We start from the raw sequence: 14,912 nt of genomic DNA, 5'->3' as shown, positions 1-14,912 counted from the left end.
CTGACTTAAAAAAAAAAAAGAATGCAAGGGCTATACCCTAACACAGCTTAGTTAAGAAAACACTTCCTGATTAAAGTTTGAAAGGTCCATCACGCATTCAATAATGGATACTGAAAATAACAAGATGTCAAATTGAAAGCTTCAGGGCAGCAGAGACCTTTCAGATGGCAGACAACCTTTGCCCCAAGGACTCACAGAGCAGAAGCAAGATGGCTCAGATAAGGTCTGTCCTAACAGTGGCACTGGGACCTACAAGTAATATGAAAGTATCTGAAATGATTTTTTTTATCTTTCACCAGAAAAACTCCCAGAAATAAGTCAACTCTCAATCTGACATTTAACCTCTGGGAGAAAGCAGGCTGAGAGGTGCCCTGCTGACACTTGACACAGACCCCATGATACCAATGACAGGTGAGACACCAAGGACAGACCACCATAATACTGAAAGACAAGGCCGGTCTTGGTGGCTCAGCCTGTAATCCCAGCACTTTGGGAGGCCAAGGCGAGTGGATTGCCAGAGCCAGCAGGACCAAGACCAGCCCAGGCAACTTGGCGAGACCTCGTCTTGCCAATAAATAAAAAAATTAGCCAGGTGTGGTAGTATGTGCCTGTAGTTCCAGCAACTTGGAAGGCTGAGGTGGAAGAATCACTGGAGCCCAGCGGTCAATGTGGGGTGATCATGAGCATGCCACTGTACTCCAGTCTGGGTGACAGAGTGAGATTCCAACTCAAAAAAAAAATAAATACTGACAGACAAATTTAGTTTTCTAAAAGTCAATGTGATTTTAGCTATTAAATCTGGTAAATGTACCCTCAAAAAAAGATGAGTACACGGCCAGGTGTACAGTGGCTCACACCTGTAATCCTAGTACTTTGGGAGGCCAAGGCAGGATTGCTTGAGTCTAAGAGTTTGAGACCAGCCTACACAATGGCAAAACCTTGTCTCCACAAAAATTAAAAAAATTAGCCAGGCGTGGTGGCACGTGCCTGTAATATGAGCTACTCAGGAGGCTAAGGTAGGAGGATCACCTGAGCCCAGGAGGTTGAGGTTGTGGGTGAGTTGTGATTGTGTTACTGCAGCACTCCAGCCTGGGTGACAAAGTGAGACCCTGACTCAAAGATAAGTATAATCTCACTAGTGAACCCAAACATGAACTTGATATTAAAACAGCAAATAATGCAGCATCAAACCATAAAATACACAAAGACTAAGTAGGATTTACCACAGGAAATCAAGGGTGGCTGAACAATAAGAAATGCAGTAAGAATAACCAGAGATAATTCAAAGTATTAGTCATTCCATTTTAGCTCTCATTTATAGTTAAAAAATAAAATGCCTGTATAGGAAGGTAGACGAGTGGACGACTGGCCACGCGAGGGTCCTGCTACACCCAACCTCACTCCCTCCAGGGAAGCTGCCATCTGCATCCTCAGGTGTCCGCGTCAGGGCTGCAGGAGCTACATACCATTCTCAGTCACAGCCAAGGTTTGAGCATCCCCACTCCCACACGCCACATCGATGACCTTCAGTCCTTTAAGTCCAGCTACCAGCATCGGAATGGCCTCATCTTCACTGGAGCCTTCAAACAGACATGGCTGCCATTACATGATGTGATCTGGGTATCTGTCCCTCTAATCCTCATGCTGAAATGTGATCCCTGATGCAGAAGGTGGGCCTAGCAGGGGTGTTTGGGCCCTGGGGGGCAGATCTCCTCATAAATAGCCTGTTGCCTTGTGATAATGAGTTCACAAGGTCTGAATGCTTAAAGGAGGCTGGGCACCCCTAGCTCTCTCTTGCTCCCTCTCGCCATGTGTCATGCTGCTCGTCCTCCTCTTTTGCCATGATTTTAAGATTTCTGAGGTCCCCATCAGAAGCCCATGCCAGAACCATGAGCCAAATAACCCTCTTTTCCGTATAGATTACCTAGCCTCAGGTATTTCCTTACAGCAACACAAAACAGACTGGTGCGTTACTCAAGTTCTCTAGGACAGCAGTCCCCAACCTTGTTGGCATCAGGGGCCAGTTTCGTGGAAGAAACTATTATTCTATTATTATTACATTGCAACATACAGGGAGTACCAAAAATACGCATACACATGTTAAGTACAACATTCACTCAAAAGATGTCATTAATCAAATGAATGCTAGTGTTAACAGGTGACAGGCAGGACAGTCAAGAAAATGGTGAAAGCATGGCTAAGAAAACATCATACTATACATTGCTACTGTAATTTGATTCAACTTCAAAAATTAATACATAGATAACACCTCTTAAAATGTGTATACATTTTTTTGGCACCTTCATATAATGAAATAATTATACAACTCACAAAAAAATAAAAAAGAGGCATGGCAGAAGTGGTAAATAAAATAATGGGCAGGCCACATGTGGACTAAAATAAGTGTCAGATTCCGACTCAAAGTCTGCCACCAGATGCAGCTGTACAACTGAAGTACATCAACTCATTTGCCACTCACTGACAGGGTTTTGAGTGCAACTGATTTATTACGGTCGCTGGGCAGTAAAACCTCACTGCTAATGTTAATCTGTATTTGCAACCATTCCCCAGCACCAGCATCACCACCTCAGCTCCACCTCAGATCATCAAGCATTCGATTCTCATATGGAGCGTGCAATCTAGATCCCTCATACGCACAGTTCACAATAAGGTCCCATGCCCCTATGAGGATCTAATGCTGCCGCTGATCTGACAGGAGGTGGAGCTCAAGTGGTGGGGATGCAGACTATAAACGCAAGTGACAGGGAGCGGCTGTAAACACAGATGAAGCTTCGCTCCCTCACCAGCCGCTCACCTCCTGCTGTGCAGCCTGGTTCCTAACAGGCCACAGATCAGTACTAGTCCATGGCCCAAGGGCTGGGGACCTCTGCTCTAGCAGGCAGCCTCCCAGGGCACGGTCCTGCTGGGGCAGCGCAGACATACCATGGCCCAGACGGCCGTAGTTCCCACGGCCCCACGTGTACAGTTCGCCCTCAGCAGTGATGGCCGCGCTGTAGGTGCTCCCACATGCGATGTGCACCACGTGCTTCCCTGCCTGCTTTCCAGAGAAAGCCGAGATCACCTTAGGCTCCTCCAAGGGGCTGTGGGGAGAAAGGGAACACATGGGAATGCCCTTCTAGGCATTTATTAGTGTCAGCAAAGGAAATTCACTATTAGGAAAGACTATCATAGAATCAGGACAGTTTCACCTTTCTGATATCTTATGAAATAATTAAGGAGGAGAGAATTTACCTCTTTTCGACTTTTTTGTCAAGTTGGAACCCCAAGCCAAACATGGTATCCAGGAGGACTATCAAAACAGTGTCAGTTAAAGACTTGTACAACCAAGCCCACAACAGCTTTACTCACAACAGCCCCAAACCATAACCCAACAGCAACAGAAAGAAATGAACTATGGCTATACCCAATGACACAGCTGGATCACAAAGCAAAATGCTAAGTTAAAGAAGTCACAAACAAAATACTATATGCTATATGCCTTGGTTTACATTAAATTCTGGAAAAGACAGAGTAATAGCGAAAGAGGGTAGATCAGAGGTAGCCAGGAGGTGAAGGTTGGAAGCAGGATCAACTGCAAAGCACCTGAAGAAAGCTCCAGAAGCCACAGCACTTTGTGCTTCAATCATGGTTATTATCCAACTGTGTGCATCCGTCAAAATTCACCCACGTATACACTTCAAACTGTTCATAGGACTGTAAGTAAACCCCATAAAGCCAACTAAAATGTATATACAACACTGCAATCTGTATTTTAGAAACAAAAACTATGAGGCAGTAGGGATTAGGGTAGAAAGTCTAACTAGCTGAGGAAATTTCAAAATTAGCAAAATATCTTATCCTTATAATCCAGAATATGTTTCCAACGATTGATAATTCTTTCCTGAGAATCTACATAAGACTCTAGCCTTCAAAAAACATGGTTACTCACTCATGACCCCTGTGCAAAATAAACACACAGAGGCACTGGCAGAGACAGCCAAACGGCTAGACTCTGGTGCAAGTTTTAACTCCCCCAAAAGGTTCTTCAACTCCAGCCATCTGCACTGGTCTCTTTTCCTTACCTGAAGTCCTGGAGCAAAGGACAAGTTACTCATTCTAGCACTTAATCTCAGCTGAGAATTATTTTCCTAGGAATTATTTTGTACCTAACAAGTTTCAAATACCATAAAAGAAGTACGGAGAATAGCTAACATACCGCCCTGTCCTGTACCTCGATGCTTTTCGAGACCTCTGTGCCCATGCCAGCCCCCTTTTCGCATGAGAGAAACAACTTTAAATTCCATGGTTGTCATTCCTGTTTTTCACCACGATTTTAGCACATTCGTCTGAATCCTTACAACACTGTCAAGGCCGAGGTACTTCTGAATTCTGCATGAATGTGCCACACAGTGTGCATCACACTGCTTCTGTCACGGTTTGGGATCTTCCTAGCTGTGAGCAATCATGCTCCATCTCTATCTGTGGAGTGAAGAGGCCACACCTCCAGGCTCTTCTCCAGGGGCTTGTGGGCAGTCACAACTGTGGTTATCACAAACCCTGCCACTTCCCCTCTCCCTGCTCAAGGTTCCAACCCACAGAATATGGGCTTGCTGGGTTAGCATGTATGTGCATCTTTAATTTCAACCTAAAGCCAAAGTTCTTCCCATAAGGTTCCATTCACAATAGCAAAGTAGTAAGAAGACTGCCACCACTCCACTGAAACTGTCAGGCTTCTCACATTTTACAACCTGGCATTTTAGCAACGATTTTTGGTGTTCTTTCTGTTCTCTCACAGTAATCAAAAGAGCCTACCAATAGGATATTAAGAAACTGATTTTTGCACCTGTAAAAATGATATTATAGTTCAAGGAAAGTGACTATGAGTGAAGAGAAGTAGCGTGGAATTTGCTTTAAACAACTACACGGTGGGGGTGCAATTTGACTAGATAAACCAGGAACTGGCTGCAGTTGGGGAGGGACAGCAGGCCAATTCCCGTGGCCCTGATCCTCGTGGGCAGAGCTCCCAGACAGAGGCAAAGAGAAAGTACACCATGGCCTTCTCTGTCCCAGCTGTCCTTGTCAGGCTGTTGGAAAATACCCATACTTCTGTGCTTGATCCTGTTTAGAACACAGCAACCCAAGAGGAGAGTACATCAACTATAGGAACAAATACATACACAGTGTCACCGTGTCCCAGCCGTCCGCCATCCCCACAGCCCCAAGAGTACACCTCTCCAGTGGCAGCCAAGGCCAGGTAGTGGTGACCGTCAGAATGGGCAGCAATTTTCACGATATTCCTGGAGGCTAGGCCCTGGACCAGCTGTGGGGCCTAAGAAGGTAAAAAGAGGAAGAAAATTAGTCATGAGTCCAAGGATGAAATGAAAACAATTGTGTACCCTCTCCCTCCCAACAAATCTCACTCTAACCAGAAGAGCACAAGCCTCTGGCAGCCACAGGCCCAGTGCCCCTGTCCTCTCCCCAGTACCAACAGAAAAGTGGGCTGCCTCCAAGCACTCCACGGCATGGCCAATGTAAGCATAGGGAAGTGCAAGACAGAGGCATGCAGCCAATGTGGAGGGGAACTTTCCTCCAATGGAAACATGTACATTCCAATCTGCTACCATCCTCACAAAGCCCAGCTTCCTCATTTGTTACCTCCCTGGACCCAAAGTCTAATGAGTTTACATGTGGAAAGTTGGTTTACAAATGGGAATAATGATTTTCAAAGAGTTTCACTATAAAAGGTTACTAATCTTAACAATCCAAAATCTTGGCAATAATATTATGACTGAGATCATCAAACATGATTAGCAATATACAATGAATAGTTGTTTATCAATCTTTAGAAAATTAATGACTTAAAGAAAGACCAGGCCTTGCAGTATCTGCGACAGAGACCCCAGCCACCAGTGGAACCGTATGGGCACCATGCCCAGAACACCCACCAGCGTGTCACTATTGTAGGCCTGCGTGTACACTCTGCCATTGCGTGACAGGATCAGAAAACGCTTCTCTGCACAGGCAATCTGCATGACTCCCAGGTTGGCAAGACCTTCACACTGGATTGGACCAATCACATTGGCATAGTATTTCCATCCTATTAACCCCCAACCTATGACCTCTTGCAATGATCCCTGCAAGATAAGAAGTAAGTAAACATTGTATTTTATACAAGCATGGAAATGCCCAGGAGTAACACCAAGATGCTATAAGCTGAAAACAAAGCAAACAAACAAAAAAAGGAGTTGATTCAAAATAACTTATAGCATTCCACATTACCTCAGTTAACAGGTTAAGATGAAACAACTGAACAAGTGATTTTTCCATAGCATCTCAACAGAGACTTTAAAAAGCGGTATAAGTGGTCCTTACAAAATTTTTTTTTTTTTTTTTTTTTTTGAGTCGGAGTCTCACTCTGTCACCCAGACTGGAGTGCAGTGGCCGCTCCCGGCCTCCGCAGCCTCAACCTGCTGGGCTCCAGCGATCCTTCCGCCTCAGCCTCCCAAGTAGCTGGAACTACAGGTGCGCACTACCACACCTGGCTAATTTTTTGATTTATTGTAGAGATGAGGTCTCGCCAAGTTGCCCAGGCAGGTCTCGAACCGACAGGCTCAGGCAATCCACTCACCTCAGCCTCCCAAAGCGCAGGATTACAGGCTGAGCCACCAAGCCCGGCCCTCAAATATGTATTTAAATGCTCAAGCTATACCAGGTTACCATTCTGCACTATAGCAGACAAAAACCCTTAAGCCCAAGGACAAGACTGGGAGACAAGTGTCCTTGTTAGTGATGAGAGGGGTCAGGATGTCTGGGACCAACCAGGTAGTGGGCAGCCCACAATGAGAACACATGGACAAGGTCAGTCATCGTAGCACTACTGGTATAGCAAAATGTTGACAATGACTCAAGTGTCTACCAATAAGGAGACTCATTTTTTAAAAAATGCATCCACACATGGAATATCAATCTGTTTTAATAAAAGAAATAAGTGCTATTTGGTACAAACTGCTCTCCAGTGCGCTTAGTCAAGCTATAGAAGTAATGCAGCATGCTACCACTAGCAGAATCTCCCAGAACTACACTGCTCCATGGGAAATGAGAAACATGAGGACATGTCGGCAGAGAGACCGGGGAGGAAGTGGCTAGTCTCTGCACCTCATTTTGATTTTTGAACAGTGTGACTACATTATTTGAAAATAATATGACTTTTAAATAAATATGCCTCACATTGAGAAAAAGTATCAGAGAAACCTGGAATCAAAACCAGGATGACTCTGTGACCCCAGCAAGTTCTCTCCCATGGCAAACTGTGGTTTTCTCCTCCATACCATGGGCCAATGCTGTGATAATCAGACACAACAGTGGATGAAGGTCTCAGTGGGCCACCCCCCCCACAGGATCTCCATACATGCAGACACACTGTCAGCATCACTATTACATAATCCATATATAATACGGACATCTATTGTTGTTACTAACACCAGCGTGACATACTAAGACAGCCATGTTCAGAGTGCAAAAGAGGCTCTGGTGTGCCCTGCAGAAAGCGGGGTGGCCTGTGGTTGTAAGGATGACGGGGAGCACCGTGGGGATATGCTTCCTAAACCTGGTGTCTGGGACCCTTGGATGCATCCTTAGCCTTGTGCACTGCAACTGGCTCATCACATCCTGGACCACTGACAACACCTTACACCATAAACATGTTTAAAACTGTAAGCCAGTTCCCAATGCCAATACCAGAAGTCAGTCTCCACACACACACAGAATGGGAATCTAGGAGTGGCACTGGCAACAGAACATAAAGAGGTCCTGTCCTTGCACATACCTTGTGGAATGTCGGAGAGCTACACAGGGGAGGCATACAGGGTGTGGCCAGGCGGTCTAAATGGGCCATGACAACAACTGCTGTTTGTCGTAAATCGATGGCAAGCTCATTGTCTTGTGGAAGAGTAAGGTACCTCAGGAAACTCTCATTGGGGCTCAGAGGGCCAGATAAAAGCTAGGTACAAAAGTAAACAAACATTCAGAAATGATGGGAAAAATTAAAGTAACACAATTAGCCACTGACCACTCTTTATATTTTGGTATTTGCTTATCTTGACCATCAAATGGCAATGTTGATGATATAGTTGTACTACACATCTATACATTTATATCCTTGCTGTAAAAATGTGCACAACATTGACTGTACGTCATTACATTTATTGCACCACACTTACGTCAGATCCTATGTGTAGACTTCACACAATTACTAAGCAGGTCAAACACCCCTGAAGGAAGGCACAACAAGAGCGTGGCTGATACTCAACAGTGACAACTCAGGTGCCCTACACACAGGAAAGGCCAACAAGAAGAGCCACTGTTTTCTTTTTTGAGTTCAAACCTCACTCTGTTGCCAGGCTGGAGTGGAGAGGTACACTCACGGCCACCCCCAGTGTGGACCTGCTGGGCTCCAGCGATCCTTCTATCTCAGTCTTCCAAGTAGCCAGAACTACAGACACATACTACCTCACCCGGCTGTTTTATTTTTTATTTTTGGTAGAGACGAGGTCTCACCAAGTTGTCTGGGCAGGTCCTGAACCCATGGGCTCAGGCAATCCACTCACCTTGGCCTCCCAAAGTGCTAGGATTACAGGCTGAGTCACTGAGCCCGGCCAGAGTCGCTGCTTTCATTGTTCTTTTCTGATATTTATTTAAGCTGATCTGGGTCTTCCCCATATACAGCTTGACAGGGTGACAGGTATGGAGACCTGCCTGACTCTCCTACACAGAAGCCAACATGGACAAGAAGACGCCTGTTCATGTGGATCCATTCACTGTGGACAAGTGAGAGTCCCTGTGACAGCCAGCTCCTTTCCAACACCTGAGCCCAGAAAGTGCTCAGCACAGCCTCCCTCACCAGCAACACAAGTGTCCACAATAACTAACTTCTCACACTGTGCACTTGAAATACTGTCGGGATTTCACCCTCTTCATCCCTCTCCTAGCCCACTCCTTCATAGAGACAACTGTGCCTTCTTTTCATCTTCCACAGCAATGGAAGCTCATTCCCCTTTATAGGCAAAGCACAATGTGGCAGCTGCTGAGCATACATGAGAACCACACACCTTGTATACCAGGGACTAAGCAGAAAGCAAGCTGTGCTGTCAACACGCCAATAGACAGAAGTCTCTAAAAGAACACTGGCCCATGTTAAGACATAAATTTCTCCTACTAATATGAACAACCCAGAAGCAAAACACAGAGCCTAGGGCCTACTGATACCAGCTGGCTCTGGCCATGCTCTGCCAGATCATGTGATGTTCTGTCAAGTTAACATAACTCACTGCAACCTCCCATGTCTCATCTGACTTGCTGTTGTCACACCAACTACACACACACCCAGAGACAGCCACTGCCATGGACATGTGCTCTGGTCTTGCTTAGGAAGTCCAACTCTTTAAAATAGCTAGAATACAGAATGCCACCTAAACACAATATTCCGTCATGATACTCACGTGCATGTCCCCCTCTGCATGAGGTGTGTCCTTACTACAGAGGATGCTCTGAAATCTTTGCAGCAAAGGCAGAAGGGGGGCACTGGTGCCCTGGGCAGAGCGCTCATTGTCAGTCTCCTGTGCCCCATTGTCCCACAGCTGAAGCAGCAACAGGATGGCAGATAGCATTTGGCTGAGAGAGAAAAGATATTTATTCCTAGCCAAAACAGATTAACGTATTTTGTCATGGCCCATCAAAAATAAAAGCAAACCAGCTAAATAAAAGTGAAGAAATACTCTGGATATGAAAAGAAACTAAAATAATGCCATGGAAGCAATTCTTAGCCATAAAATCACTGAGCAAATGCCAAGAATTTAGCCCAAGACATCATCTTCTATTGATAGAAAAGACCAGTTAAGACATTCAAATAGTATTTTCTATAGGAAATTCATAGGATATCAAACCTCTGCACTCGGAAACATCTCACGGGTCACCTACTAGCAACTCGACCACACTTTTTTGCAGAATAGTGAAAAATTAATTACTTCATATCAAATAGTATAGCGTTGGAACCAATTTTTAAATTGTTATGATATTGTTATGATATTTATTTTGATTATAATGGAATTTTGAACATTGAGGAACTTATTTATTACAAAAAAATCAGAATTTTATATCTTATATTTTTCTTTTTTTGGAGTTGAATCTCTGTCACCCAGGCTGGAATACAGCAACAGGCTGCTCACAGCCACCACAACTGTGACTGGCTAGGCTCAGGTGCTCCATCCACCTCTGCCTTCCAAATAGCTGGAAATCCAGGCATGCGCCACTACACTCGGCTAATTGTTTGATTTATTGTAGAGATGAGGTCTCACCATATTGCTCAGGCTGGTCTCAAACCTGAGCTCAGGCAATCCTCTCAATAAGGCAATCCCCCCAAAGTGCTGCGATTACAGGCATGAGCCACTGCACCAGATCTTATATTTTTCTAATGTGTGTTAACGTGTAAAACAGTTACCAACATGCACTACAGGTTCACTGATGCATTGTGCAATAGTAATTTGCGTGACATCTTCTACCTGGTTGTTTTGTTTTATTTTGTTTTTGAGTTGGAATCTTACTCTGTCACCCCGGCTTCAACCTGCTGGGCTCCAACAAACTTTCGGCCTTAGCCTTCCAAGTAGCTGGAACTACAGGCGCGCGCTACCACATTCAGCTAATTTTTTATTTATTGTAGAGACAAGGTCTCACCAAGTTGCCCAGGCTGGTCTCGAACCCGTGAGCTCAGACAATCCACTCGCCTCAGCCTCCCAAAGTGCTGGGATTACAGGCTAAGCCACCAAGCCCGGACCCTCCTGTTGTTTTTCTATTTGATCACACAATACAGTCTCATTTTCTTACTCCCACATTACTAATACGTAATTTATTGTCCAGTCTGTTGTTTGAAGACAATGTCAAAGGACATTCTCTTCCTACAAATGAGAAGTTGATGTTTTTTTACATCTATCTCAGTATATATGCCACATCTTTATTTGTTTTATGCAATTTGAATGGAAAACTTTAAGAAAACATACATTTTTGAAAAGTTTGCACTGGCATAAATTAGTCCTGTATAATCACCAGATATCTCTTTATGACCCCAGAGAAGGGTCATTTGAGTGGTTTGCTAGATTTACGATGTCCCCTCAGAGAGGACAGCAAAATGCAGAGTTAAATTGACTGAATAAAAATAGTTACGTAAGAAAAACTGAAAGAAAAAGAAAGAACAGTTCCTCGATTACTAGAAAACCAAGCATGAAAAAGTAGTGAGGAAAATAAAGAGAGGATCCTGGACAAGGTTCCTTGACAACAAAATACCACGTTTCCTGCAGTCACAAACAGTACCATGAAACACTACAAAATGAACAGATGTCTGGCCACCAGGCACTCCCTGAACCCTTCCCAGGCTGCAGTCCCCCTCACCTCAGTGTGCCTCTCTGCACAGCCAGCTCCAGCAGGATGGCCAGGGCCAAGTGCTGGTCCTGCAGGGGGATGCTTCCTGGCCCTTTGGTGCCTGGCATACCTTGAACATCCCTAAAATAGAAGCAGTGGATGCAGGAATGAGGCAACATCAGAGAAAGACAGCATGCTTAGAATCATACTAACATGTTCGTTATATACTCTCCCTATATATTTTTAATATTTAGAATCAAGTGTCTGAGATAGTATACAATTAAGTTACAAAGATATATTTTATTAAAACTATTAACTCAGATACTATAAATTAGATGACACACTCCAAGTTCTAGAGCATAAAGTAATTTATACCATTATTTAAAATATGAGAAGAATGTTTAGCTATTTTTCCAGTTTCAATGAAGTATAAGACTATAAGAGTACCAGCATTTCCCTATTAATTTTTCTTTGTTACCCGATACTCAATAACAAATTGTCTTAACCCAAGGTTGGGGGAGGAGGATCTTATGGCATCAAAATTATAGCTGACTTTTTAAAATCACCTCCAAGCCATTTTTCAGGGCCCCCAGCCTTAACTCTGTGGCGATGTCTTCACCAGCACTCCTAGGACACAGACTCACAGCTTGGGGCTCAAATACCACTCAGGGTCCTGCTGGCTGGAAGAAGGCATAGTGGTGACCTCTGGCAAATAGAGGAAGTAAGGGACTTTGACTCCATGTACGTCTTTGCTGTTGAATTTTGTATCAAATACATTTTCTTTAAATTTAAAAACCATAATAATGCACAGCACCCAAGACCAGAAATCATGCTTTTCCTTACAAATGATTCCCATTTAAAACTTCTTATAGGTCGGGCATGGTAGCTCAAGTCTATAATCCCAGCACTTTGGGAGGCCAAGGCGAGAAGACTGCCTGAGCCCAGGGATTTGAGACCAGCCTGGGCAACTTGGTGAGACCTTGTCTCAACAATATATCAAAAAATTAGCTGGGCGTGAGTATGTGCCTGAGTCCAGCTACTTGGAAGATTGAGGGGGAAGGATCACCTGAGCCCAGCAGGTCGACGCTGGGGTGGCCGTGAGTGTGCCACTATACTCTAGCCTGGGCGACAGTGAGACTGTGACTAAAAAAACAAAAACAAAAAACAAAAATACCTTCTTATACTAGAAAGACTAGCTAAAATTTAAACATTTTTATTTTTATCTTGATTACTGTTTACTCCCATGTTATCTATGAAGACTTCAAACCAAACATAACCTATCCCTCAGAACAGTGGCTCCAAATTACCACAGACACACACAAGTGCTCAAACACTTCATGAATGATTAATCACCAAATCATAAGATTATCTAGACAGAGACAAATCACAAAAGTATCTTTTATTTTTCCATTTCATTCAATATGAAAGCTTCCTTCCTGGGTCAAATCAGAATATCATAAGTCAAATCACCTGAGAAGCTGAGAACCAAGACCTGGATTCCTAGAGGTGAAGGTACGCTAGAAACACAGGTGAGATATCAACTACTCCTGGCTCTGAGTAGAGGAGATTAAGAATGACTCACACACACTGGACCCACCCATGCAGAAGACATGAAGGGAGTACTCACCCTGTCACAACGGACTTGAGGAACCTGGTTGCTCTCTCCACCACCTCCAGCCACACGGAGGATACCGTGCTTTCATCAAAGAGTGAAGCCTCGGGAAGAGCTCGTAGAGCATCCAGGGACTCCTGTAACAGCTCACTGCAGAGGTCCGCATCCTCACCTGGACACACATGTGTCAGAGGAGACCACCACTCCCCCTCAGTCTCCCACTGGACCTCCCATCTCTCAGCATGAGAAGATGCCACTGTCACCTTTTTAATCCCTCACTCAATAGGACAAAATCTAACACAGCTGTCTCAAAGGCGAGTCTGTATTATGGCTTTCACATGAGCAATATGCTAATTTCTTGTTCTAGAAACAAATCCACAACTTCCATGTTGGTGGTTTACCTGGGGGAAGGGGGTGCACATGCACCCTTTTTTTTTGTAAGCACAGACTTAAAAAGTCAAACAGTCCGGTGTGGTGGCTCATGCCTATAATCCCAGCACTTTGAGAGGTCAAGGTAAGAGGATTGCCTGATCCCTCAAGCTTGAGATCAGACTGGGTAACTTAGCGAGACCTCATCTCTACAATAAATAAAAAAAAATTAGTCAGGCATGGTGACACATGCCTGTAGTTCCAGCTACTTGAAAAGTTGAGGTGGAAAGATCGCCAGAACCTAGCAGATCAAGGCTGTGGTGGCTGGGAGCATGCCACTGGGTGACAGAGGAAGACTCCAACTCAAAAAAAAAAAGAAAAGAAAAGAAAAGCCAAACAGACTGAAGTTTCTCATTTTACAAACAAGGAAACTAAGGAACAGATAGTATATGGGATCAGCCCAAAGGCACATAGTGGCAGAACTGAACAAGAAATCAAAATCTCCTGCTGTCCTGGGGAAACAGAACCACAAGCCGGGCACACATACCTGACCGCCAGGCCCTGCGCAGGAATGCGAAGGCAAAAGAGAGAGCCGCGCGGGATCCAACTCTGGCAAGGCCTTCTACGCCTTTGCCTGCAGGCCGGGAACTGTGGACAACACACAAGGCTGTGGTGATTGGTCAGTCAGAGGATTGTGCAAATACAAAATAAAAAACATACTGTGGAAGGAATGCATCAAAATGTAATCAAGGATTTTCTCTACATGGCAGGGTCACAGGGATTTAAGTTTCGTTTTTAAAAAACTTTTATCAAATGTACCCTGTAAAATGGAAGAATTTTTTCTTTGAGAAAAAAAGACATTTACAACAAATTTCAGTCTTTTGCAACTGGATGTCCCCTCTGAGGGGACATTGTAAATCTAGCAAACCAATCAGAAGTCTCGTCTCAGGGGACATAAAGAGATTGCCAGTGATTATACAGGACAAACTTACGCCCACACAGATTTTTCAAAAATGTATGTTGAAGTTTTCCACTCAAAAACAATGAAAAACCTAGTCCCATTTGAAATTTGTCAAGCTTCTGATCCATCAGTTGAGAAGTGGTTTTCAGGAATCATGAGTGCATCCTACCACATGATCTTCAAACAACAGACTGGACAATAAATTACATATTAGCAATGTGGGAAGAAGAAAACAAGACTCCGTTGTTTGCTCTAATAGAAAAACAGGTGGAAGACATCCAAAAAATTACTACTGCACAACATGTATCAACAAATCTGCAATGCATGTCACCACACATAAGAAAAATATAAGACACAAAATTTTGATATTTTGTAATAAATAAGTTCCTCAATGTTCAAATTTCCATTATAAGCCAAATATCATTACAATAAAATATTGGTTCCAATGCTATACTACTTAATATGAAGTGATTCATTTTCCACTACTCAGTTAAAAAGTGTGATTGGAGCCGGGCTCGGTGGCTCAGCCTGTAATCCCGCACCTTTGGGAGGCTGAGGTGA

General features: G+C 44.0%; 1 protein-coding gene across 1 annotated transcript in view; it reads right to left on the bottom strand.

The window, feature by feature from the left end:
• Positions 1 to 14,912, bottom strand: part of LOC103274643 (E3 ubiquitin-protein ligase HERC2) — a 223,538-nt gene that overhangs the window by 146,614 nt on the left and 62,012 nt on the right. Inside the window, exons 6-14 of the mRNA XM_008072077.2 lie at positions 13,938 to 14,038; positions 13,037 to 13,193; positions 11,440 to 11,550; positions 9,498 to 9,669; positions 7,826 to 7,999; positions 5,946 to 6,134; positions 5,178 to 5,329; positions 2,944 to 3,101; positions 1,467 to 1,580 (exon numbers count right to left, since the gene is read on the bottom strand). Of these exons, the coding sequence (XP_008070268.1) occupies positions 1,467 to 1,580; positions 2,944 to 3,101; positions 5,178 to 5,329; positions 5,946 to 6,134; positions 7,826 to 7,999; positions 9,498 to 9,669; positions 11,440 to 11,550; positions 13,037 to 13,193; positions 13,938 to 14,038 (1,328 nt within the window). The remainder of the gene's footprint in view (positions 1 to 1,466; positions 1,581 to 2,943; positions 3,102 to 5,177; positions 5,330 to 5,945; positions 6,135 to 7,825; positions 8,000 to 9,497; positions 9,670 to 11,439; positions 11,551 to 13,036; positions 13,194 to 13,937; positions 14,039 to 14,912) is intronic.

Source organism: Carlito syrichta, unplaced genomic scaffold, assembly GCF_000164805.1.
Source record: "Carlito syrichta isolate Samal-C Ts95f unplaced genomic scaffold, Tarsius_syrichta-2.0.1 Scaffold314839, whole genome shotgun sequence".
In the NCBI taxonomy this organism is placed as follows: domain Eukaryota; kingdom Metazoa; phylum Chordata; class Mammalia; order Primates; family Tarsiidae; genus Carlito; species Carlito syrichta.
The sequence above is the reverse complement of the archived record's forward strand: the minus strand, read 5'-3'. Positions and strand labels throughout refer to the sequence as shown.